Below are 25,184 nucleotides of genomic sequence, written 5' to 3'. Positions count from 1 at the left end.
GCAAAGATAGGTAGGTGAAAATGTGTCTGTTGGGAAATGCCTTCGGAGAACTTCCTCGCCGTGCTGCTGCACATGCACAGTTGCGTTCAGCGTGTGCTGTCAGCCAGATGACATTTTACTATGAAAAGATGCACTGAAGAGCTGGCATGAAACGATGAGGATTTTATTAGATTTTCAGTTGGTTGCCAGCAGCACAGCGAGCTCCGTGGAGCTGATGTGGTGCTCAAACCTGGTGCGAGGACGTGACTGAACGCGGTGAGAGGTGGCAGGAGGTCCGCGTCCCCAGGTGGAAGAGGAGGGAGCTCAGGGGTCGATCCTCTCCCGAGGCAGTGCCGCAGCGGAGGAGGCTGAATTAGTGAAACACGCAGTGTGTCCTTAGCTTCCTGTAGCTTTTTAGCACCACGCTTTGGTGACCCCCTGGCTGTTCGTGTGCTGGGAACAGACTCTTACCCACTTTCAAGTAATCGTTCTGGGAGAGAGTTCATAGGGCCTTCCGACTTTTTAGTACAGCTATTTATAAGCCTGCACAAAAATAGATGGTACATAGTGAGAGAGTCATACGAGTCATTCCCGTTTTGATACCGAATCACACCAGGCTCAATCACCCTTCTCGGCATCCTGGTTCAGATCGGCTCCGTCGTGCCGTACAGGACAGATTTCTTTTTTCGCTACAGACCCAGTTCATGCATTCTCCGGCTTGCGGGAGAGATTACAGCAGCCCTCTTCTACCCATCACACACTACTCCGCTTGGGCTAGGAAATCTCTCTCCTTTTGGTGCTCCGGTGTTATGTCCGATGGGGACAGCGTGCAAGCAGCCCCCGGGAGAGCTGCCGCTTAAATCCGCGTTGTCAGGAAGGTAGGCAGGGGGTCACAAAGAGCGGAGCTTGGATGGGACTGCGAGCCATTTGACTTGGCCCCCTTTTCAGCAGTCCCGTGGTTTCTGTCACGCAGCATTATATTGTATTTATTCAGCACCGGTTGCACTGAGTACAAAGGGCTGAGTTTGTTTTTACACAAATAAATTCAAATACGGAGGTCTTGCTGCACTTACAAGAATGCTGCGCAGTAATTTCAGGGGATCCCTGTGGGTTTGAAGGCTGGTGACCAAATGCTGTGGTCACCTTGAAATTCAAATGAAAAAAACTTTAATTAACACAGAAGGAGCTTTATAAAAACAGAATTAAACAGCTGCAACCTACTAAATAAACAAAACAAAACCCAAAAAAATCCAACCAACAAAAAACAAAAAAAAACCCCTACAGTATTTCACTAAATATCCTTCATGTTTTTCAGTCACACATCCTTACATCATTAGGATCAAATGAAGTTAAGGATTTATTTTTCTGCTGGCTTGTGCTATGTTTTCCTCACTGTATTCAACTACTTTATTATTCTTCTGGCCATCTTTTAGACCGTTATTAATCTTGGATCTCTTCCTCAGTTTTTGTTATCTGTAAAATGGAGTTGGGAGATTTATTCTGACCTCAGCGTGCATTCAGCATTCAAAGGTTGTGTACTTGTGTTGTTATTAGCATCAATACTCACCAATCACATGTTCCTCTTACGTTGCTCTGCCACTGTTTGATGTGCTGTGACACTCCTGTGTTTTACTGGGCTTTAAATGACTAGGTAGCCCGTTGGGCAGATGTTTTCACTGGAAAAATGGTTAATGTGATGACAATAGCATGTAAACAAACAATAAGTTTTGGTGGCTGCTTTTCTGAGGGGCTGAGCATTGAATCAGCCTGGTAGGAACAACTAATTTTTAAGTTTCTTCTCCCTCCTTGATTGTTTCTTAGTCTAAGTGATGGTGATGATGCTAAAGGCACAAGTATTTCTGTAGCCAGAAAAAAAAGAATGTATTATTTTATATATATATATTTGCAATATATATATATAAATTTATATATATAAAAAGGCTATTTCTGTTATTCTTCCAAAAAGTATCTTGCACAATAATCTTTAGATCAGCCAGATGAAGAAAACAAGCAGTCTGCTCGGTCAGACTGCAGTGGATTACAAGGTGATGCGCACTATCACGTAATTATGATGCTAGAATATTATTCCCCATTTCAGCCGTTTCATTGCCGTTTAGGCCCAGTCCTTAGGAAGAATACTTTGGTGTTGATTCTGGGTGCCCAATGTCAGCAGACACACTCACACACACGGACCCCGGTACAAATCTGGATGCTTTTTCATTTACGTTTCCTAGTGTTTTGTTGGTGTCAGTGCATCTCGGAGCTTTGGCCTCCCCTTTTCACACACGCACGCACCCACCCACACAAGTATAAAATTCTCTTTTTCCTTCTAACCTGAAAAATGGAAAAAAAAATATCTCGTGGCAGACCTGACACCTGTCACATCACCGTCTTTCGTGGTTTCTTTTTCAAAACTTTGCGAGTGGTGAGCTTCCCCGCGGAGCGGAGGGGGAAGCGTAAATCCAGGTTAGTACACTTACAGCTGCAGCTAACGAGAGGGGGGATCCTTAGCTTTCAGATATAGTGATGTTAAATTTGTTTGGTTTTATTTACATGGGAACCGCCTTTAATGCCTTTTTATAGCTGCCCAAGCCAATATTCAGATTTCGTGTGTCTTGACCTTTGCTAGTGGCGCGGACGCAGCGATGAACTTCCAGTCCAAGCAATGTCGGAGTTTATTTTCCCTTGCTCCCCTCTCCCTCCTCCAGTTCTCCCATATCCCCTGATGACAGAAATGGTTTCACTTCTCCAAGGAAGCCCATAATGTAGCAAGAAGGAAAATCCATAACAAAGAGCATATGTATCTGCATGCACGTTTATGTGTAAATTCTCCAGGGAGAAAGCATTCGCAGGTCTCACTCCTGAATTACTCTCATTATAATAACCCATTTGGTGTCAAAGTATGACAGATTATAAGCGCTTAAGGCTAGTCCCCAGCTCGAGACAGATTTAAATAAAGTACTTCTGGTTATTGTGCAGGTCAGTGTGTTTAAATAACAACCCCCCAAATCATACTTTGACATTTAAAAGAGAGAGGAAATATTGTCATGCTGCAGACCTGGCACAGATAAGCACAGGGCAATTTGGTCAGTACACTGTGATTTGTGAGCGCAGCCGAACGCAGTCATTTTCACAGTTTGTAATCAAGTAGCCACCTTAGCAGTGTGTCAGCATTAAAAAAAAAAAATGTTCCTTTTAAAATGTTTACACAAATTACTCCCCTGAGGTGCTACAGTGCATTCGCTGCAAAACTGATGTATGCTAAAGATCTGGAGCAGAAATGGCAAACTTCCATGAGCTTGTGGGCCTTTTGTTTTTTTCCTTTTTCACCCGCCAATTGCTCAGGTGGCCAGGTCCCGGGAACAGGATAATTTTTCAGGTCCAGTGCCTAGGGCAGGATAGCAGGGAGAAATCCCTACGTTACGTGAGTGCTGTGGGAAGTGTCGGGAAGCGCAGTGCGGAGGTGCCTAGATAATAATAACTGTGACCATCAGGATGTGTGACTCAGTGGCAGCTCTTCTCTACCTGGGCAGCGTGCCCCATCCCTGCTCCCATCCTTGCAGTGCTGCTCCTTTGGCATCGCCCCACTGTGCCCTGCTGCTGGACTGGTGCTGGTCCAGCTCCTGGCTGGAATGGCCACCTGGGAGCCTGGCCCTGCCTCCCGGCAGCGTGCACCAGCAGAGGAGCTGCAGAAAGGCACATCGCTGGTAGGACCCTGCTTTTGAGGCTCACCTGTGAATCCCTCCCTTCCTTCAGGTGGACCTGGCTGAGAGGCTCCGTGTTCATGCTGGAGGGACCTCCCATATGTTTACCCTGGGAGTAACGGCTCACTGTATGTTCCTCCCTGCTCCTCCTCCTTTATCTCTGTTTCATCTCCCTTCTCCGGAGCACCCATCATCATCATTGCCCTAAAAACCTCTGGCACCTAGTGGGGATGCTCCCAACCCTTGTTCATTCTTCATTTCCACCTACTCCCCCCTCCGTTTCCATCTTTTCCGCCCCAGTCTTTCCTCACCTCCAGCCCTTCTACACTCTCCACTTCTGAACCCTTTTTCTGTTCCCTGCACGTTGCCGTGCTCGACTCCTGTGCTCAGACAGCCACAGGGCTCTACAGAAGCTGGGTCATTTTTTCTGACTGTATGAAGGGCTTTGTTCCAATGTTACAGGTTTAGATCGAGAGGAGAGCATAATGTCAGATGCACGCCAGAAAATCCACAGAAAGTGGTAGAACTCGATCCCTCTGCACGCAGCAAAAACCTGAGCTTTGACATGTTGCCGTATGAAAAGTTGTGTCTTCATTTCTTGTCCTGCTGAGAAGCATGATCCTCTTCTGTCATTGTCCATGGCTAAACCACACCTACCTCTGAATTCAGTTTTGTAATTAGTTGTCTGGTCAAATCTGAGGAAGATGAGAGTAAAAACTTCCATCAGATGGCAACAGGGAGGAGGTGCTAAATCACATCAGTATTGAACGTACGGGCTGCAGAGTGACTTCTGTGTAGCAGTGGGAGACAACACACTAACCCACTGGTGATTTCAGGTCCAATTAAAGGTAGACATCCCAGTGTAAGAGAGACTTCTCAGCAGCTGTGATCACTCGTGTGCTTCTTTGTACTGTCAGTGCTCTTCTTTCTTACAATTTCTTTGTTCTGCTTTTTAACGATGACCAGATCTCGCATGTCATCTCCTCTCTTTAAATACACAGGCTTCTGTATTAGCTCAGAAGACACAATTAGATCTGATGCTGCTTGTTTTGCAGAGAAAAGAGATTAAGTGCAGATTAAGCTTCGGGTAGATTGCAAATGAAGGAAAGCAAAAGACCAGAACAGGACCTTCTTAAAAGGGAATGTTTTGAATTTGACCAGTTGTATTTTGGACCAAATAGTACACCAGACTATCAACAGCACAACGAAGCTGAAAACTAGGCTGGAAGGAACCTCAAGAGGTCTCATCCTCAGCAGGCTCAGTTGAGAGCTCAGGGCTTTATCCAGTTGAGTCTTGAAAACCTCCAAGAACAGAGACTGCACAACCTCCCTGGGCCACCAAGATCTAATGCCTGACTGTTTTCACTGGAAACAGGATTTTCTTACACCCAGTCTGAACTTCTCAAGTTTTAACTCTTGCCTGTTGTCTCTCATCCTCCCACCATGCCCCACTGTGAAGAGCCTGGCTCCATCTTCTTGCTGACCTCCTTATAGGTGCTTTGGGGCTGCTGTTAGGTTCCTCTCAAAAGCTGTCTCTGCCCCAGGCTGAACCAGCCCTCGTCCTTCAGCCCCTCCAGGGTGAGTGCTCAAGCCCTGACCATCTAAGGGGCCCTCTGCTAAACTTACTCCAGTTTATCTTCATCTTTCCTTTACTGGAGGATCCAAAACTGGACACGATACTCTAGATGGAGTCTAATGAGTGCTGAGCAAAGAGGGGATGATCTCTGAGCCATCTCCTGGCTCTGCTCCTCATCACACAGCCCAGGATGTCGTTGGCCCTCTTTGCTGCCGCGGCACTCTGCTGGCTCACGCTCAGTTCCTTCTCTGCCAAGATGCCCAGGGGGTTTTTCAGCAGAGCTGCTGCCCCTGGGCAAGCCCCAGCCGGCACCGCTGCAGGGGGCTCGTCCTTCCCAGGTGCAGGACCTTGCACTTGTCCCTGTTGACTTTCGTAAGGTTCCTGTCAGCACGTTCCTCCAGCCTGTCTGGGTCCCCCTGGGTGGCAGCCCTTTCCTCGAGCGTAACAACTGGCTCTGGCGTTATGCAAGTGCTGTGAATTGCTAAATTGTCAACAGAGTAAATAAACCACAGAAAGCGAGCAGATTCCACCCTCCCTTTCCCATTTTTAATCTCTTCCATTTGCTGAATACTTGGATCTACTTGTAGCAGTAGCACAGAAAAAAGAAATGCGTAGGCTTAAGTATAGTGTTTAAATTGATAGCATAATCCTAAATTTGTATTAGGCCAGCTGCTTTTTCTTCTAAATGGGGAAAAGTATGTGATCTGGGATCACGGTATTGGAGGAGTTAAGAGCTGGAAAATACCTGGCAGGTCATCTAGTTCATACGCAACGCAGGAGTTCTCCGACCACTACATCTTCTGATGCGTTGTCTGTGTGCAGAGGTGTCAAGTGTTGGGGTTTTCTTCACTCCCTTGGAGGGTAACTGCATCTCACCATGAGGCCATTTTTACATTACACTCGACATAAATATTTCTTTTCCTGATTTCTCCCTATTATTCCTAATTATCACTTGCATAATCCCTAAGCAACCCAACCATTGGTGTCTATGTGGTAGATATTTTAAAATCGTATACCTGACTGGGTTTATTCTGCTATAGAATTCATAGCCGGTCAGTTGTATTTTTGCCATTAGATGTCAGTACATGTACAGCAGACTGTTTTTGAAAGACTTGATTTTTATTTAGCCCCCCAGAAAAATGGAGGAGGGAATTGGGAGATGTAGGAGAGAGTCTGGTAGTATGCTTTGAGATAACTACTTCTTAAATAGTATGTTGGATATGCCTTTACTAAAAGCAGCACAGAAGGAAACATAAGATTTTTGACTTAACTCCAACAACCAACAGATGATGCTGTGACCTTAAGCATATATAAATATGTTTAGCAGCTGCTGTGTAACATATTTATAAGTGTTTAGTGACCTGGAGGTTAATCAAAATGAGTTTGGTGATCTCAGCTCAGTTCTTAATGGACTCCACTTCATATTACAGCACTGATGCAGCACAATTTGTCACAGTCAGCAGTCTTTACTCAAAGGAGGCCCACTGCGGAGGGAGAATTAAAGGCTGAAGTAATACCTGATTATTCCTCCCTAAAGAAACTTTCCATTCCAAGCCATCATAGAGCAGAGTTTAACGTGGAGGAGCTCTGTACCGCGCACGGCACCCAGTCTCAGGCTAAAATAACGTTTGCTCTTGCAGGATGTCGCCTCTCGGTGTTACCGAGTGAACAGAGAGGTGCCACGGCCGCTGCTTTGACAGGGGACCAGGGAAGGACAGAGCTCTGCCAGGGACGGTGCTGAGTCTTTTCACTTGCTGGGCTCTTTCCAGAGATGGAGAGCTGTGTCTGTTCCAAGCGCGGCGTTACATGGGAGGATGAAAGGATTGCCTTGCCAGATGAGATTTCAGAATTAGGTTCTGCCATTCAGGTCTTTCTGGGTACAGAAGCAATTTTTTTAGACTTCAGTTGTTTTCTTGCTGTCCTGACCAAAGCTTGTATATTCCTTTTATTTAATTTCCGCTCTCCGTCTAAACTGGAAATAGTTTCCTACTTTTTGATTTAAGGCTGTTGTACAGCAGTGTGCTTTCATGAACTACGATTGAGATTGATGTCCGTAGTGGGTAACGTGAAATCGGTTGTACCTCAATTGGAGACAATGAACTGCCCCATAGCTTAGGCCATATACATGCTGTAGGAAGTAAGAGTGTTGAAATATTAGTAGGTCAGGACCAATTTCAGTTTACCTGCAAGGTGCGTATCTCCTGTGTATTTTTAAAGCAAAAGAAGGATGCTAGAGAGATAGATACCTGTAGAGACTTCTGTCTTTTGCAGAACCCCAGCCTTCCTCCATAAAAGAACCTTTCAAAATCTGTTACTTCTTTTTTAAAGTGTAAAAATGCACTTGCACACTTTCTTCATCTTCACTAGTAACTGAAGATGAACCAGTAACTTTACCCAGTAATGGAAAGGATCTCGCTTATCCAGCAGAGAAATGAATTTCCAGTCAACTGCATTTGTTGAAATCCAGCAAATTTCAGCTAAAAATGGGAGGTGGGGGTGTTTAAGATACAGTATTTACATAAGAAAAGCTTGATTGTGTGACTGAAATCTTTTAAAGTTGTTGCCAAATGGTCCCGCTCTTCTCTTTTCCCTTTGTAATTTTCCCTTGGAGCATTGCACCACTGTGCATTTTAAATCTTTTCCCTCCACTACTCATTGCAAGCTTCATCGGGGAAATGACATTGTGTGGCAGTTGTCTCCTTCATATCAAAGGAAAGCCTTTGCCTCTTTGCAAGAGTGAAGAAAAGTTTGTCTTCAGAGAGCAAAGGACAAAACTGACTTGGAAAAAGATGCTTTATTTAGATAACACGTTCTCTTTTCCTTTGAAGAAATTCACAATGTGTCAAGAAAAATTAGGCCAAATAGTGCTTTAATGGTCTTCCTCCTGTACCTCCTAAAAAAGAAATCTGTTTCTACCAATTGCGTTAAGAATCTGCCACGAGTTTGGGGAAGACAAGAAGCCATTGAAGTTATTCAGGGTTATTGGTTTGGGGGTTGTCTGTTTTGTTTGAATGCTGTATAATAATGAAAAGTAGAATTTACACCAAAATTCCATCTTGCTACGAGGACATGCAGCTTTCCCTGCACGTAAGATAAAATTAAATGCTTTGTTTTTTCATGAGGAAAAAAAAGCAGACAGGTACTAAAGCTATGTAAAGGGGTAGTTGCTTCCTTTCTTGTCTCCTTGATTTGGATAAATGGCATAAATTTACAGGGGGTACATTGAAGAAACAGGTCTGAGGTTTGTATTTTCCTAAGTAGGCTATGAGTATACAAGTAAGTATATTTTTGCATGTGTTTTTATTTATATGTATGATTTTATATATGTAAGTCTATATCCACATACATATCATAATATGTGCAGTCTTCAACTACACCAGGAAAAGAAAGATGATTGTATTATGGATTAAAAGAATAAAAAGTTATTTTTGAAGTTGGATCAAGCATTATATTGGGTTATTCTGCTTACTTGAATTGGGTAATTTTCTTCCTTGTGCCTCAGCTTATCTACAGAATTTGCTACATCAAGTAGAAAGCCTAGTTAGATGCTTTTTAGAGCTTAAGAGTAGATAAGGTTTAGCCTTCAAAAATAGTTGGTCTGAAGATCTTCACATCTTGAAGATTCAGGGCAGTTTTTCAGACAAACTGAAGTCTCAGTTATGAAAGTATTACAGGAATATGTGATTAATTTTCAAAACCAAAATAGTTCTGCTGAAGTTTCTTGTTTCAACAAAGTGTAGTATGTACGTGTTTTTTTGAAAGATCGGACGCAGGCGACACGTACAACAAGATGAACATTTTATTCAACGCTGCAGTCACATCTATGGTCACTTAAATGGTATTTGCTAAATGACTATGACTTTGGGCCCTAGATCAGGACTGGAGATGGGGACATCTGTTGTGTTTGTTTTTTTTTTAAAAAAAGCTGTTTTGAGGAAAAAAAGAAGCAGGAAGTTACGTGTATATGAATTCATTGGGAGCTGTGCGAATTCCACTTTTGGTCATGAGGTATCCTCAAGATCAATGCTCACGTGCAATTGGATTTCTCCGTTGCACCCTAGGATTAGAAGTGCTTTACAGGAAACAAGGTGTGTGCAATAACATCAGATACAGAAATCTGAAACAGATTCCATGGTACCCATTTTTATTCTGGTCATTTCAGTGTTTTTAAGCTACGACAGGCAAGGATTTCTACAACACGGTCAAAATTGCAATTCACTGACATTTTTTTATGCCAGTCCTAGGTTCTGATTTTGACTTTTGACATTGCTGTCTACTCATAGCATAAGTAATACGAGGTTTATTTTTCTGCTGATTGGCTGTGACATAGGAAGACACTGTATACATCTCTTGAAATTTGTGTTCAGTCCTATTCTGTCTGAGGTACACGGTAACTAATTCAAGACTAATATAGCTCCCCGTGTAGGTAAAATGATCTAATTGCGTGCCTTCTCCTTAGCTATTTGCAAACAATAGGAGATGTACTCTGTGACAAACCACAGCATTTTCAGCGATGAGGGATGTAATGAGACATCGTGTGTGTGCTTTCTCTCCTCGTAGGCAAGGCAATTTTCCTGCCATGAATCAGAGCGGTATTATGGGATCCAGCTCCCCCTACACTCAGCCGATGAACAACAGCTCCGGCCTGATGAACCCGCAGGCTCCTCCTTACAGCATGGCACCCAACATGGTGAACAGTTCAACAGGTAATGGTGGGTACCCTTCCAGCAGTGGCCTTCCTCCATACATCTGCTGACGGCACCAGCCCTGGGCTGGTGGCAGAGGGAAAGCCTTCTTCATTCCATTCACCCCGCCTTGGGTAGTTTGGAGTGGTTCAAAACTAGGCTAACGTATTCACATTTTTTTTTTGTACAGTAACTCACACATTTTTCATTAAGTCCTTTTGCACGGTATGTAGATGAGTACAATGTTTTGAGCAGTTCCAGCAACACTCGGACCCAGTTTGACGTAGGTGCTGAGTAGCAAGTACACGTATATTTGTGTGTGTGTCTGTGTGCCTGCAAGAGAGGGAAGGAGAAAAACCTCATCTTTTAAGAGGCTGCTGTTGCTTTTCAGTGTCTTCCTTCCTAAGATGGCAATTTCAGATATTTAATGTGGTGCTGGTTTAAAAAAAGAGATGTGCACCTGCTCTGACTTGAAGATGCTGTAAGTTGAGCACTTAAAATAATTACTCTGTTCTGAAAGCATAGGCCATATTTACTGTTTCCAAAATTCATATAACCATATATAGGGTTTCTTCATTTACTTATTTAAATATCAGTATATGATATATTTAATCATAGATGCCTTTTGCAAAAAAAAAAAAAAAAGGCATATTCAGTGTCACCGGTGGATTTGTCCTTCATATCATGACTTGCGAATTTACAATTATGTGCAGTTTTTTATGTGGCTGTGAAGACAGGTGAATGCAATTCTGTGCAAGTGTGCCTTATAGTCCATATTCGGCTTGAACTCCTAACAATTATCCTCCATCAAGATAATACTTCAGTAAAGATCAATTCTATGATTGGGGTGGGTTTGGATGGAGTTTCAGTGACCCTGAAGTGGATTCTCCCAAATACTTATTCCAGTCGTGGAGTTTCTGTGCATGCTTTACTGATTACATTAGCACTTTTTGAAATGTTGGGGGTTTTGAAGTTTTTCTGAAAGCTGGATAGGTTGTGCTGAGGTGATTTGAGTTTGTTTCTTAGTTGGTATTGTTTCTACTTTTGTTTTTTTCTTTAGAGGTACCTTATTAATTAAATCGTAGCTTACCAAGAGCTGTGTTTCAGTACCTTTCTCTCTGCCCTGCTTAGCTTGTTTCGTTCCTTCATCCTCCGTCTCCTTCCCTATCTTTCCTCCCTGTCAGTTTTATGTGTCCCTGCTTTCCCAGGCAGAAAATGGCCACTGCAAGATTCTGAGGTCTAGGATGTCCAAAGGGTTTCTTTGCTCTACACAGGAGCTCCTGCGACACTTAACAGTCTCTTATTTTTCAAGAATATTATGTTACATTTTTGATTAGCAGAAGAAACAGAAGGGAAGCTGTTAATCAGTAAGGTTTTAAAAAAAAAAAAAAAAAGAAAAGAAAAACAACAGAAAAGGGCTTTTTGCAGTGCTGGCTTTGGAAGCCGTTGGTTAGTCCAGACAGCACACTTCACCGTCTGGATGAAGAGGGAAAAGCTATTGAAAAGACCATTAGATAATAGCTTGCTTTTCCCCCACCAGAGCTGTCCCAGGTAATATTATGTTTTGTTTGTGTAGTTATGTGTTTTGTCTGGCTTGCTGAAATAAAATTACTTCTGAGCATTGAAACTGTGCTATAAATTCTGTTTTGCTATTAGCAGAAGTAATTTTTCCCCCTTTTCCTTTGGCCCCCAGAGCTGCAGAAATAACCAACAGCAAACAGATGGCAGAGTGCCCTGCCTAAGAAGATTTATGTATTCCTAAGGAATAACCAGTTTAAAGGAAGATTCACAGAGGTTTTTTTGTTCAGATAATTCAGCCATTCGTTATTTCATACAGTGGAAATCTGTTCAATGCGAGGCCATTTATCCTGGCAGTCTTTTGTATGGGGTAGTCATACTCTTTTTATTGTGTTATGCATTCTGAAATATTGGATTTTTAATAATTTAAACATTTATCAGGGTTGGTTTTTTTTTTTCTGCCAGTGCATTTGTGAGGTTTTCTTTTGTTCCAGTTTTATTAATTCAAAGATTACCCAATGGAAAGTAAGTACGAGATGAACTAAAGGAGTTCAGAGCACCTCTCTCCCCCTGTGCGTGAGCAGACACACATCTCGATTGCTTTATGGAGCCGGCCTCCGAGAGCGCACGGGTGGTGGTGGTGGTACCCGGGGAGCAAAAGGAGAAAATGAGGTGTGAGTACACTGCTGGGGGCAGCTGCAGTGGGAACACGCTGCCTTCCTACCCCCCCCTCCTCCTCACTCATCCTTCTGCTTGGGTCACAGAAATGAAGGGCTGAGCTTAAGGCAAGTGTAAATACAGTGTTTGAAATGATGATGTCTTGAGCTGGGGGAGCACTTCGGGGTCAGCTCTGGCCCTGCTTTTGACGAGGGGGAGAACTTGCAGGTGATACCTACTTAGGGGCTTGAAAAAGGCATTTTCTGTGACACAAAAGACCAGTTCCCCCCACTCTGCCCCCTCTAGTGTAAAGTCACACGTCTGTGGGATAAACCAGCGTTCAGGCAATGTGTGGGGCCAAAACCAAATACAACCGAGCAGCTGCTGCTGGAGCGCCTTGTGGGCGGTAGTTACCTTCCTTCCTCACGTGCACTGAGCATGAACGGCTGTAGTTTCAATTAGAGGCCATTGAAAAACTAAGGTAAGCAATAGGGACAAGTTGGTTTCTTGGTTGTCTGGGTCTTGGAGAGTGCAGTAGTGTTGCCTGTTGCGAGGGAGGAAGGTAGGTTTTGGTTATAGACATTTTAATCAAATGCACTTTTAGGTTTTGCTGTAAAATAGAGGAAGATTGCTGATGCTGACGGATTTTTTTTTCATGTGGTTTTGGAGCTTCAGTACAGCTAAGCATAATACTGCTTTTGCTACACGTTTTTAGTAGCATTTATAACTCCTTATTACCAGTTGATCCTTTCTTTTGCCTTAGTTCTTTTTTAATTAATGTCACAACTGAAAGGAAAATCGTGTTGCAGTTACGCATCCTGGTACTTCACCAGTGACTGTGGATCAAACAGCAGATCACCAGCTTCTGCTGATGTAGAGCAGTTTAGGAACACAGAAATTATGAGATCAAAGAAGACAGATCCTTCTGACAGAGTATCCCATCCGTAACAGCAACAAAAGCTTCAAGAAAAAGTGCCAGAATCCCTTCACAGTTACGGAACAAACTGCCATTCAGAAAAATTGTGTAACCTCCACTGCCCTTTTGTTATATGGGTTCACATTTCCCATATATATTTTAGATTTTTTTCCCCTGTTTTTTAAATCCAGGCTTTAAAAATACATATAATAAAAGGGAACTTACAAAACCCAATATAAATAAAATAATTTCGTGCTGTTAATTCTAGTGGAAATTATCTTTAAAAAGAAGTAATGTGGAGTTTGGATCTCACAGATTTCCATATTGTGCTTGCACAGAAACTGGCACTCGAAGTCTCTGCTACCTCTGGAGGCGAACAAAACAATAAAAAAAGCATTAATCTCCTTACTGCCCTAGGATCTTTTCCTAATTTCACTACCTCTGTCCTACTGAAACCTTCCATTTTCTGGGTATAATTATACCCAATGCGTTTTTAACATTGCAATACTTAACATAAAACACGAAATTCTAGGAAAAGTTATTTGCACTAAAGGAATTAAAAGGATGCTCTTAAAATTAACGTAGAACATAGATACAACACCTTTTCATATATAAGAAATACATATTTTTTACTTTGCATTTATTTGGATGAACCTCTGATAGAGAAACCAATTGTATTTATGAATGTGAAGCATTTTTTAGAAATTTTAATTGGCTTTCTGTATTTTGCAGCTTGGATAAATTTTTCTGAAAAATGGAAACCTCCATTTATTTTACTATTTTTTTGCTCTAATACATACCTTCATAGGAGCTGTTATGTAAGGCACATTTAAATACACTTTCTGGAGGATGTCAGCAGTTGGTAACAGCTGAAGTATCCCAAGACCTATATATATTCCAAATAAGCGATGATCGTGATCCAATGGTCATTGTGTGACTGTAAATCCAGGTGCATCCCAAACCACGTGTACTTGTCATCCCCTGGATGAGACTTGGTAGGCAGGAGGGAGTTGCGGTGCTGAGCTTCTTGGTGGCCCACTCATCCCTTTCAGATGTGTCCGAGCGCCCTGGCTGTGCTTTTCCTCAGTGGCAGATGGTCATTCATGGCAGGACATTAGGCAATGCTGTTGTCCCTCTTCCATTTTTCCAGTGGGGATCCTCTTGCCAACTCCATGAGTCACAAATTTGCTACTTTTTTCTTTTTTGGGGGTTTGCTGTTTTTTTTTTTCAGAGGGAGAGTGCTAGTGGCGGAAGGGAGGAAGGAATGTCTTATGAAGGATGTAATATTCTGTTTTGTAGAGTGTGATTTGTTATTGCACTAGCAATAAAGAGAAAAACAATGTTTGTGTATTGCTGCTTCTCCAGTACTTCATCATCTTCTGGGATTGATAGAGCAGCCTTTAGCAAAAAAGAATACTTTGCTGCAGTTTTACTCATGTCAATATCTGCCTTTGAGTACATTAAATTCAGTGTGGAATAGTTAATTCAGGACCGTGACCCATACTTGCTTTTTGAAATCATTCTAGCTCTTAAATTCTTATAATAAGCCAGAGGCTAGTACTTGAAACCTATTCACAGTACGCTACAACAATTTTTGAGTCAAGATTTCCCTGTTATCCTCCTCTCTAAAATGCTTCATCCTTTGGTCTGCACTTCACACGCAGAATTATTAGTACCTACGTAGAAAGAGACCGTGTCTTATTTTAGCAGTTTCGTGACAATAACAGTATTTCACTGCTCAGAAAGGGTCAAAACAATGTTCTCGCTGTACCGCTTTGCTGAAAAAAAAAAAAGTGAAGGAATGTCTGTTTGCAAATCGCCGGGGAATACGTTTGCAAGAAGTTACGAAACAGCATTTCAACAGTGGATAGAAAAGTAGCTGTGGAAACATCTTAGGTAAAAGCCAGAGGGAAACTAGACAACCTTGCAGTTTGCCTGGTAAAATCCTTGCAGTTCTCCTCTTACAGGTAGAAAGAAAAGGTGTAGATGAAGTAAATCATTCAGAGCAAAGACTCAAAAATAATTTGGGAAACTTTTTTTTTTTTTCATAATTGTCTCCAACTCCTGATAGTTATATTTGCATATGCCAACAAGAAATATTCAAAAGCCAAAATGAATTGGTATTTTTACATTTCTAAACGAGATTAATAGAGTCACAATATATGCGGTAATATGCAGACTGGAGTTACTTGCCCTCTACATGAGGTGTTAACTTCAGCCTCTCTGGAAAAGAGGTTTTATAAAGGAATTCTGATGGAAACAGGACTACCAGGAGTGGGCACAATTATTATATTCTTTGTAACAGAAATACAGTGTGCCAACCTAGATAACAGTGAGATACCAGCAGAGGAATTAGCCATGCAGAATCCTGGTGAAGAAGCGTGACTGTTAACTTTGCTTTGTTTGACCTCTCTAAAATTGCTTTAGAGGGGAAGGGTCATCTTTGGTTGCTTTGAAACTAAAACCAAGACTTCTTTTTTAGCGCTTTCACAGGATGAAATGTGTTAACTGTTAAAATGGATTTTGTGTAACAGTTCTGCATCCCAGTTTAAAACCAGACTGTGGCATACATTTGACCATTTCATACATACACTTGTTAAAAATCTCTAAAAGAAAAATAACTTTTTTTTTAAACTGTGGAATTCAAAAGTGAAATGTGCTAGGCTGCCATCCTTCACTTCATAATGGTCACAAGCTGCCCCAGCTCCTCAAACAGAGTATAAGGGCAAAATGCATTCAAATCAAATGCTTAGCGGATGCTGGCTTCCCAGTATCATATCGCTTGGCTGTTTTGTTGAGGTTTCACACACATACATAAAAATAACAGCATTTTTAGCTGATCCCAATAGATTTTTCTCTGCAGCTGCATCACTTGAAAAAGGCTTTTTGTTCCAATTCTTGAAGTCTTAAGTATTGGAAGTAATTTTTTTTTTTTTTTAAAATCTCGATTATGATTTATGTGTTGTGATGACTTTAAGGGCTTGATTGGGCTACAAATGTGCTTTGAAAACACAAGAAAATGTGCCCATGAAAAACACCGGCAGTTCAAAGCTGAATATTGAGCATACAGTTGTAAACTCACATGGCACATGGCTGGGTAGGTTTTTTTGGCAGAGCCATAGTCTCAACCTGCAGTGATGCTAAAGATATTAACAAATTAGCACTGCAAAGCTTGCCAGCGTATTCGCCAGAGTCCTGCTCATGCTCCCACTGCTGTAATTAAAACTAATTATTTTCTAAAACATAGTAATACATGAATATGTGCAATAATCGTTTTGTAGTGGGCAATCTGTGAAGTATTTTTAAAGCTCCTTTTTCCCCCTCCTCTCTTTGGCTGGCTATGCAGTGTGCCTGCTGCCTCGTGCGAGCCAGCATTGTCATTTTGCAGAGAGGAACGCTAGTCTGGTACTGATCACATTTTATTTTTTTATTTTTTTTACAGTGATGCTTTGCCAATTCTTAAAATTTGTATGTTTTGGATACATATTTTTTTCCTTGTTATTGCCTTGTAGGTTATTCTGTCCAATGTTTTTCTTACCTCAGATCCTTCTTTGAAAGAAGGGCATGAGGGGGAGAAAAAAGAGAGGAAGGGAAGATAATCCAGTATTTCATAAGCGCTGTGCACATGCTTTTCTGCAGGGAAAAAAATCACCTGGTGTCTTGCTGTTGCTCTCTGGTTTTTTGCATTGATTCAATGTCACGGCACCTTCTAGCATCTGATCTGCCCAGTATTTTCTGTCTGTTTATCTGAACGTTTCTCCTTGCATCTGTCTAGAAATCCAGGAACCCAGCAGCTCCGCAGCAATAATACTATACTTAGCACTTGCATCTTCAAATAAAAAAAAACCCCTTAAACTCCTCACACCCTTGGGAAGCAACTGCGTGCCATTATCAGAGAAAGACGTTTGTGCGTTCATTATAATCCCACCTCCTTTTGGCAAGAGGGGGAGAAGTTGAGCCCACAGTTCTCCAACAGAGTGGAGTTTACAGCTTGTAATTCTGTAGTTAAAGCTCACAGTGGCTGAGCCATTCGTAGTGAAGTTGGTAGGGGCAGGAATTATCTGCTGGGTACCAACCTTAATACAGATGTAATGGGGAAAATCAGCCTTTTTCTCAGATTCAACATTGCAAGCGAAATGCGCATCGTTTTCATTTCCGTTTGTCTGTTGCTAAAGGGAAGGTGCAGTAGTTATTAAAATAGACATTTGTTCTGTTAAAATGTAGTGGTCAAATATGGGAGACAGTTGAAGACCACCAGCAGCACGAAGAATGAATTTTACTTTGTAAAGTGTTTGTGGTGGTTGTTCCGTGGTGCTTGTATTCTCGCCTCGTTCATTCTCTTTTATTTCCTCACTTCAACTGAAGAGGTTTCCAGGTTTCCGGACTCTAGAATAACAGGACAGAGGTGGGATAACCTCTGCTTCACGTGGCACCGCAGCCTTGCAGCAGGAAGCGTGTTTTTTCCTACAAAACCAAACATAGTCATGCTTAACTGTTTCTCCTGTTTTCGATTAGCACCTATGGGTCTTGCAGATATGATGACACCCGGTGAGTCCAAACTACCCCTTCCTCTCAAAGCAGATGGCAAAGAAGAAGGACCCCCCCAACCCGAGAGCAAGTCAAAGGTATTTACCACCTCCGCACGTGGTGTTGGTTCAGCCCGCAGAAGTCTGCCGTGTTGTCCTTCCATCTTCTGGTTTTGGCCTACCCACTTCCGTTCTTTCCTGCATGCCTTTCCATTCACGTGCAATCTCTTTTGTTTGTTTCTTTTCTTTTCTTTTTTTTTTTTCTTTTCTTTTTTTTTTTTTTTTTTCTCCTCATTGTGTGGATCTGAAAGTTACTAGTTCTTACGGCATTTTAACTTGCGGGGGCAAAGCAACCCAAGCCAAAAGTTGCGTGGGGATTCGGCTGTGCCAGGTGGGTGGGAGAGAAGGGTCTTGCCTGGTTTCAATACTTGCAGCCATTTTTCTCTGCCTTCAGTTATAGCTTCCTGTTTTGGCCGCCTCAGCAGCAGCAACATACTTTAATATTTTGCTTTCCCGCCTTATTTGATAAAATAAGGTGAACAGCTTGGTTTTTTTCTTTCTTTCATAAGGGGAAACCCATGCTTAGCATTCCATCTGAGCTTGAAATAAGCATGGTGGCTTAGTGACTTTAGCCAAGCATCCAGCAAACTTTCCAAATTATACTAATTAACAATGTTGTTTTAATACCTTATATATATATAAATATATTTATATATGTGTGTGTTTTCTGTATGTGTCTCTGTTTATATATATTTTATATATAAAAATTGGTCAGTCTGTTAAACTGGATGTATTTTTTTTGTTTTTAATAAAGTTTGCCCTGCCTTTGTCATATTATTTTTTTTTTTTATTCCTCTACCACAGGATAGCTACAGCTCTCAGGGTATTTCTCAGCCCCCAACCCCAGGCAACCTGCCAGTCCCTTCCCCAATGTCCCCAAGCTCTGCTAGCATCTCCTCATTTCATGGAGATGAAAGTGATAGCATTAGCAGCCCAGGCTGGCCAAAGACTCCATCAAGCCCTGTAAGTGGCTCTGGTTTTTTTGGTTTTTGTTTATTTTTTTGTAATTAATTATATTTTAATGCTTGCTTGTTTGTTTTGTAAATTCCTTTTCTTCATTATTTATCCACTAAACAGTTTTCTTTCTTTATAACACTGGGTACAAATTCTGCTCTCGGACACATGACTGTAAGTTCCACTGCCTGGCTTCAGTGGGGCCTGAGCATGCTTATCCCAGGGCAAAATTTGTCCCAACAGTACTTTGAAATAAGAAAGAGTAAAAATTGCGTGCATCATGCAAGTGTGCTGTCTGGTAATACAGCAGTTGTCGTGAAGAAAACATCCTTCCTGTAATGCATCAGCTTTCAAGCATGCCGACTGTGTTGTTAAGGACAATTCCATTTCTGTTCCTGGGCCCAAACTCCTTCACACAACTGACTTCACTCTGGTGGCTGCACTTGTCTTTGCTAGGGTTATTTAAGAAAAAAAAAAAAAAACCAAAACAAAATAAGAAATCTTCTCCCCTATTGACACGAAGATCCATCAAAGTTTGAATTGTAGACTGGGCACCATGAAAAAGCTGCCACATATAGTTTTGAAACATTTTTAATTTTAAATTGTGTATTTGGAAATACAGTCATTAGGTTATCGGGGCACAGTCGAAAACAAAATTGTTTCCGATTTCCTTCATTCAGTTATTTTGAAATAACCCAGATTGTGGGTAGAAAAAACCTGATGCGTGTACGTTTTTAGAAAACTATTTTTTCGATTAATAATCATTCTCATACAGGTTGTACAGAAAAACCTGAGAGATGCATAGAACTAAAAATAAATTTCATCACATGTATGTCTATATATCTATATACACATGTAGAAAATCTATATACATATATAGAAAAGAGAATGGAAATATAAGCAGATATGGCCTGTGGGGAGCAATATCCCCGTGGTCATTTTTGCTTTGTTTTTTTTGAATTAGAAGAATATATGTTCTTTTATTTTCTTTTTACCAAAAGTAATAATGATCATAATTTCTCTGTAGAAATATACTGCAATATATTTTTGTGAGGAATATGAAGGGTTTTTTCTGATGTTAATGTGCACTTAAAATTGCAACAGTTCTTTGATAGCAATTTTCAGGAAGTGATACGTTGAAGAGTATGTCTCGGGACAAACAGAGGAAGGCCAATTGGAGTGAAAAAGGTCTCCCCATCCAAAAACCAGACATCCGGTGAATCCCCTGAGCGGAGGGGCAGCATGGCATGAAATGCACCGCCTTAATGTTTCGATGTCTATTTGGCAGCGACTTTGAGTCTCAGAAGGCAGCTGGTGTTACTTGTTCCCACAAAGTCTCATCTTTTTCTTAACAGCATTTCTGCAAGGGTGGTACCAAAAAGGCTGTTAGTTTTCTTTGTAGTAATGTTTTGGGTGTTGCTCGTTTGGGCAGTTTTCTGGAGGAAAGCAAGAGAGTTATTGCACAGGCTGTCAAACACGTTGAATTCTACAAGGCTACCAAATGAGAACGCATTCCTGAGCTCATTGCATAAACTGCGTAGCAAATCCTAGCGTCACTGTGAACACACGTGGAGTTTTTTCCATGTAAATATGACCAAGTGTAGCGTTGGGAAAAATAAATGGAGGTAGTTTCTGTTTTCAGTTTCTTCTGAATGCCCTTCTGTCCAAATGCTGCTGCATCTTTAGCTTCAGTTAGCTTCTTGGTACACAGATATGGATAAATACAGTGCTGTGGAACGATAGAAAGATAAGTGCTAGAAATTAGCTGATTGCTTTTTACCTATGAAGGCCATTGTGTTGGGTAACTTCATTGACCTCAACTGCAGCCTGGCATAGACTGGAACGATTGATTGCAGGCGTTTCATTACACTTGAAACCAGCCTGAATTTGTTCATTAAATCCCAAAGCTGCTTCATGTGCTAAAGCTTGTCCATTCTAGCAGAAGATAAAAGCAAGGGCGAATGGTCTGCGATCCACTTCACAGTATCCCTGTGATCCTACTAAGTGGATCCTCTCTTTCAGCAGTTTTATATGGAAGTGAGGCATGAGAAAATGTGGAGAAAGAGTTGTTGAACGTTATGTTTTGAGGGCTCTTCGGGTACATAAGTAAAAGAACACTTCTGCTATGCTAATCTTGCCCTTAGGGTGCATCCCTGACAGTGGCAAGGAGGCTTTAAAATTCTTTAAAAGAGAATTTGCAAGCGTGAGTGTGAACTATGCAGGGTCCCTACAACATAAATAAAACAGTAGGATATGAAAACCCCATAAAATGCTGTTCACTGTCCATAGGTACACATGAATATGACAGTGAGTACACTTGAATAGTGCTGTATCTCCATACTACTAGCTGTGAGGGGTCTGCAGAGTCCTTCAGGGTGAAATCTTGACAAAGGGTTGTGTCCTGTGAAAGCCTCTGCCAGAGACTGGACTTTGGCAGGTTTTGCTGCCTGTGTGTGCACACTCTATTCTGTAGTAAAATAGGTCTATGTAATAAATGTAATATTAGCAAATGCATTATTGAAGTGGGAGAAGTGAACGGTAGATAGTTCTATAAATACAGATGCTTAGAGGTATGTACAGAAACAACTACCCACTGCCTTAATGGGAAAGAACTCCTACAGAAATTTGTGTTGCTCTGAAGGATTCTGCAGACTCACCATACAAGAGTCTGTATATAATACAGTTTTAATGGGTGGTAGGTGTATTGAAAATGAAGTATGGGGATTGACAAATTTAATATGAGAATTGGCTTTGGTATTCATATATTTAGATATGTCTTCTTTTAAATCACCCATTTAAACATGGCGAGTCATATCATGTAGAAGAGTGATGGGGATTGAGGGCAGAATAGGATACAACTGAATCAGTAAAGGTATGTGCTACGGGTGATAAAAGCATTCTTTTATCACCAAAATTACCAAGAAACTTAACAGAAGGAAAGCTCAGTTAGCAATCTGCTAATGGGATCATTTTGTAATAAGCCCTTATTTTCTGAGGGTTAATATTTACCTATAGGCAAATTTAGGTTTCCAGCAGAACCTGCCCATGTGGAACTGAAGTTTGTTTGTGTGTAGACTAGCTTGCACACATCTGTCATTTTTATATGTTTACATTTGTAAAAATAGGGAAGAGGAAAAAGATCTTTACTCTTGAGGAATAGCATTCTCCTCTCCAGTGCATTCTTCTAAAGTTAACATTTCATTTTAGAAGAAAATTGCACCCATTTTACAAAGCGTGACAACCTGAAAGCTCACACAGTAAGAAACACTTCTTACCTTCTGTAAGCTGTGAAAAGTTTTCAGATTATACTGTCATTTTAGAGCCTGCTGCCACACTGCTGAAAAGCAGCATCATTTGAAACACAGTAGAAAAACCCAGAATGAAAAATTCTTAAATGGTTTCCATTCTGCTCTGAATCTGATTTGAAAAAGAGAATCTTACTATATAAAAATGAAAACATAAAACTGGTAAATCTGAACATTCTTAATCGTGAACTACCATAAAAGTGAAATTGAAACTATTTTGTTGCCTCATATGTTAGAATATAAGCACATACAAAATGTGCTGGGTAAAAGCTGAAATTTCCCACCTTCATTTTTATTAGAGTTCCATGGCATCATAAGTGTCGGTTTAAAATTAATGCTGGTGAGCAGCAGAGTAACTTTGCTCTTACTGCAGTTGGTAGTGGGGTAGCTCCAGTTTATTCAGCTGTTCAAGCCTATGTGATCATATGTTCTCACTACAAAATCAAATTAGTAGCAACACGACTTGATTCTTTCCACCCACCGCCAAAAAAAAATCTTTCATAAAGTCTATTTGTTGAAAAGAGTTAAACAGATTTTCTTAAACACCCAGATAAGTAGCAAGTGAGGCTTGGAGTAAACTGGTTGCCATTACAGAATCAGTCTGTGCTTTCATTGCATCATCTGCAGGACTCATGTCAAAGTACTTTCCTGCCAGCCACTTAGTATTAGTTAAACAAATTCAGCCTTGACTCTGACTTCAGCAGGAGTTGTAACACAACTGAATCTGGCTCATGTAAGTTCAGGAGTGCACCTCATTTCTAAGTAAGAAAAGTAATGATATCTGTCTGTAGGAAGGACTACTGCGAAGCAGTTACAGTATCAGGAAGCAAGGCAGAAAACTTTACAGGAGGCTATTTATTTAATTAAAATGAATCTCCATTCACTGGAAAGAACAGCAATGGCTCATGGAACTGCTGGGTCACCCCCCTTGGCTTCACATCTCTTTTCTCCTGGCTCTCCTCCAGCGTTGCCAAGTTTCAGCTAATGTCTGGAAGGAGATACAGAGCCTGTCATATTTTCCAGGCTAACATGCAAGATGAATGGTGGCAATGCTTTTAAAATCATTGGCAGTTGGATGCTGCCCCACTGCATCTTTCGTGGTGTTAAGTGCCAGTCCTCACCAGCGCTATGTGGGGACATGGACAAAGTGGGTGGTTCTGCAGCATCCGTCAGGTACGGGTAGGGTCTTGTTTAGAGACGTTCAACTAGAAATAAGTTTCTGTTTAGTTCAGAATAGTGCTGTCTACTGTTCAAAGTAAGGAAAAGGCAAAGGAGGGAAAGAGTGATTGACTAGATGAGTCTAACGAAGTGTCTACTGCAATCAACAACCAAGTTTAGGATTTTACTATACAGACATAAAGGATATGTTTCCCTTCATATATTTGGCTCCTTTCCCAAAACTTTATATCAATCTTTTTCTCTTGTGTTTAATGCTGAACCACTCCTGTCCTCTACCGCTGAGCAAATCACTTCACCTTCTGGAAGCAGGAGGGTCTCCCTGCAGTATCAGCAGCCCCTCTGCTGTGAGATCAGGGGCAGCTCAGACAGGGTATAGTCCATCCGTATATGGCACAGAGCCCAGCTCACAGGGTTATATTGTGCAGAAAAGATACGATGAGAAGTTATAGTGTAGCAGCCTCAGTGATTTCTGCCATCACCACGTAGAGAAGAAAAGGGCATCAAGATAACATGAGCCTTCATTAGCTGTAAAGCCCAAATAGCAGCAGGAAAACGGGTTCACTCCTGCCCTTCTGCCACATGAGAAAGAATTCGGCTCTTTCTGCCTCTTTGGCTTTTCCTGGTGGTGGTTCAGCTCTGATGGCTGCGCATCCCTGGTTTTCCCCAGGTCATAATACACGACCTCTTTGCAAGGCAGGACATGCAAGATGGCTATCTCTGTCCTCTTTCAAGGCAGGAGAGCAGTAGCTGTTCATAAGCATTATTGACTCAGGCAGCTAATGGGCAGTTCAGGAAGAGTATTGCCACCAGTCTCCTTGTACTGTAGGCACTCTGGCTCATCTTGCCTTTTCGCCCGTGGTGGTGTGAAGAGGTAGTAAAACATAATCATTTGGGACTCTAAAGAGAGCAGTTCTGCTCCTCGCTGTACTAGTTTGCCACAATTCACGCCTTAGGCTACGTTTGTGCAACTTCTGTTCTGGAGGAACGCTTTCAGGTTTTCTAGCCCCTTTTGGGGGGCAAAAGGGAGAGAGTTGTTTTGGATTGTTTTTAGGATTATGTAAACTTGTGTGGGACAAACTTTTTAATTTTACCCAAACTATTGCTTGCAAAGCACTTGAGATAAGTGGATGAGAAGCACTATGCGAGAGCTACCTCTTCTTAAAATGACATGAGGCAACATCAGAAACTTGCCTTCTGGGATCCAAAGTTCAGATCAGTGAAAGAACTATGCAAATGGGGAGTTTGGGCCCTTTATTTAAAAAGCTGAATTTTCCGTATATGGACAGAATGTACTGTTTGTGCCTGAACTAGTAGCCTTCATTCCTGACTGTTGTGTGATAGCTTTAGTTTGTTTGACATCTTCTCTTTTTCAATGTTGTGAGTTTCTTACTTTCTTTTCCCTCCCCCTCCCACCCTTCCCCCAACTCTTTTTTTTTCTTCTTGTGATTTAGAAATCAAGTTCCTCTACCACAACTGGAGAGAAGATCACAAAAGTCTATGAACTGGGAAACGAGCCGGAGCGCAAGATGTGGGTAGATCGGTACCTGACGTTCATGGAGGAGAGGGGCACGCCTGTGGCCAGTCTGCCTGCTGTGGGCAAGAAGCCCCTGGACCTGTTCAGGCTCTATGTCTGCGTCAAAGAGATCGGAGGTTTGGCACAGGTGAGAAGCGCTTGAAAGTGAATTTTCTGAAAAGGCGATACGCATTTTTTTCTAGAGTGTTTCCCGCTGGTTACACCATTACATTGTCAGCATTGACAACATTTTTGAAGAAAATAGCGTTTCTTCCTTTAATACTTGTCTAGAGTTCATTTTGGGCTGCATAATTGCCATAAAACTTTAGTTTGAAACAAAATTGACCGTTGCTATAGACAGGTGAAATTGTTACCTGTTCACGCAAATCCAGTAATGCCACTAAGTGGAAGAAAAGAGGAAAAGGCCATTGGATCAAAGTTATGAGTAAGAAACACGTGATAGAGCGGAAAGGAAAAGGAGATTTCTCCAGGATCTCCTCTTCTCTGGCTCTCTCCATATGTGGCAGATACATTCTTGAAACACAGTCCTTTGTCCCAAACATTTGATCTCTGAGTGTCTCTGTGCGGTTACCTTGTTTAATAGAAATGGAC

At 41.6% G+C, this 25,184-nt stretch overlaps 1 protein-coding gene across 4 annotated transcripts in view; it reads left to right on the top strand.

The window, feature by feature from the left end:
• Positions 1-25,184, top strand: part of ARID1B (AT-rich interaction domain 1B) — a 343,106-nt gene that overhangs the window by 288,944 nt on the left and 28,978 nt on the right. For 2 of the 4 annotated variants that reach the window (XM_074144442.1, XM_074144443.1), the window contains 4 exons: positions 9,820-9,965; positions 17,551-17,660; positions 18,426-18,584; positions 24,511-24,720. In XM_074144442.1, the coding sequence (XP_074000543.1) occupies positions 9,820-9,965; positions 17,551-17,660; positions 18,426-18,584; positions 24,511-24,720 (625 nt within the window). The remainder of the gene's footprint in view (positions 1-9,819; positions 9,966-17,550; positions 17,661-18,425; positions 18,585-24,510; positions 24,721-25,184) is intronic. The other 2 variants (XM_074144445.1, XM_074144444.1) reach the window with 1 other exon arrangement.

Source organism: Numenius arquata, chromosome 2 (genome assembly GCF_964106895.1).
Source record: "Numenius arquata chromosome 2, bNumArq3.hap1.1, whole genome shotgun sequence".
In the NCBI taxonomy this organism is placed as follows: Eukaryota; Metazoa; Chordata; class Aves; order Charadriiformes; family Scolopacidae; genus Numenius; species Numenius arquata.
Note: the sequence above shows the minus strand (reverse complement) of the source record. Positions and strands in the feature narration are given on the sequence as shown.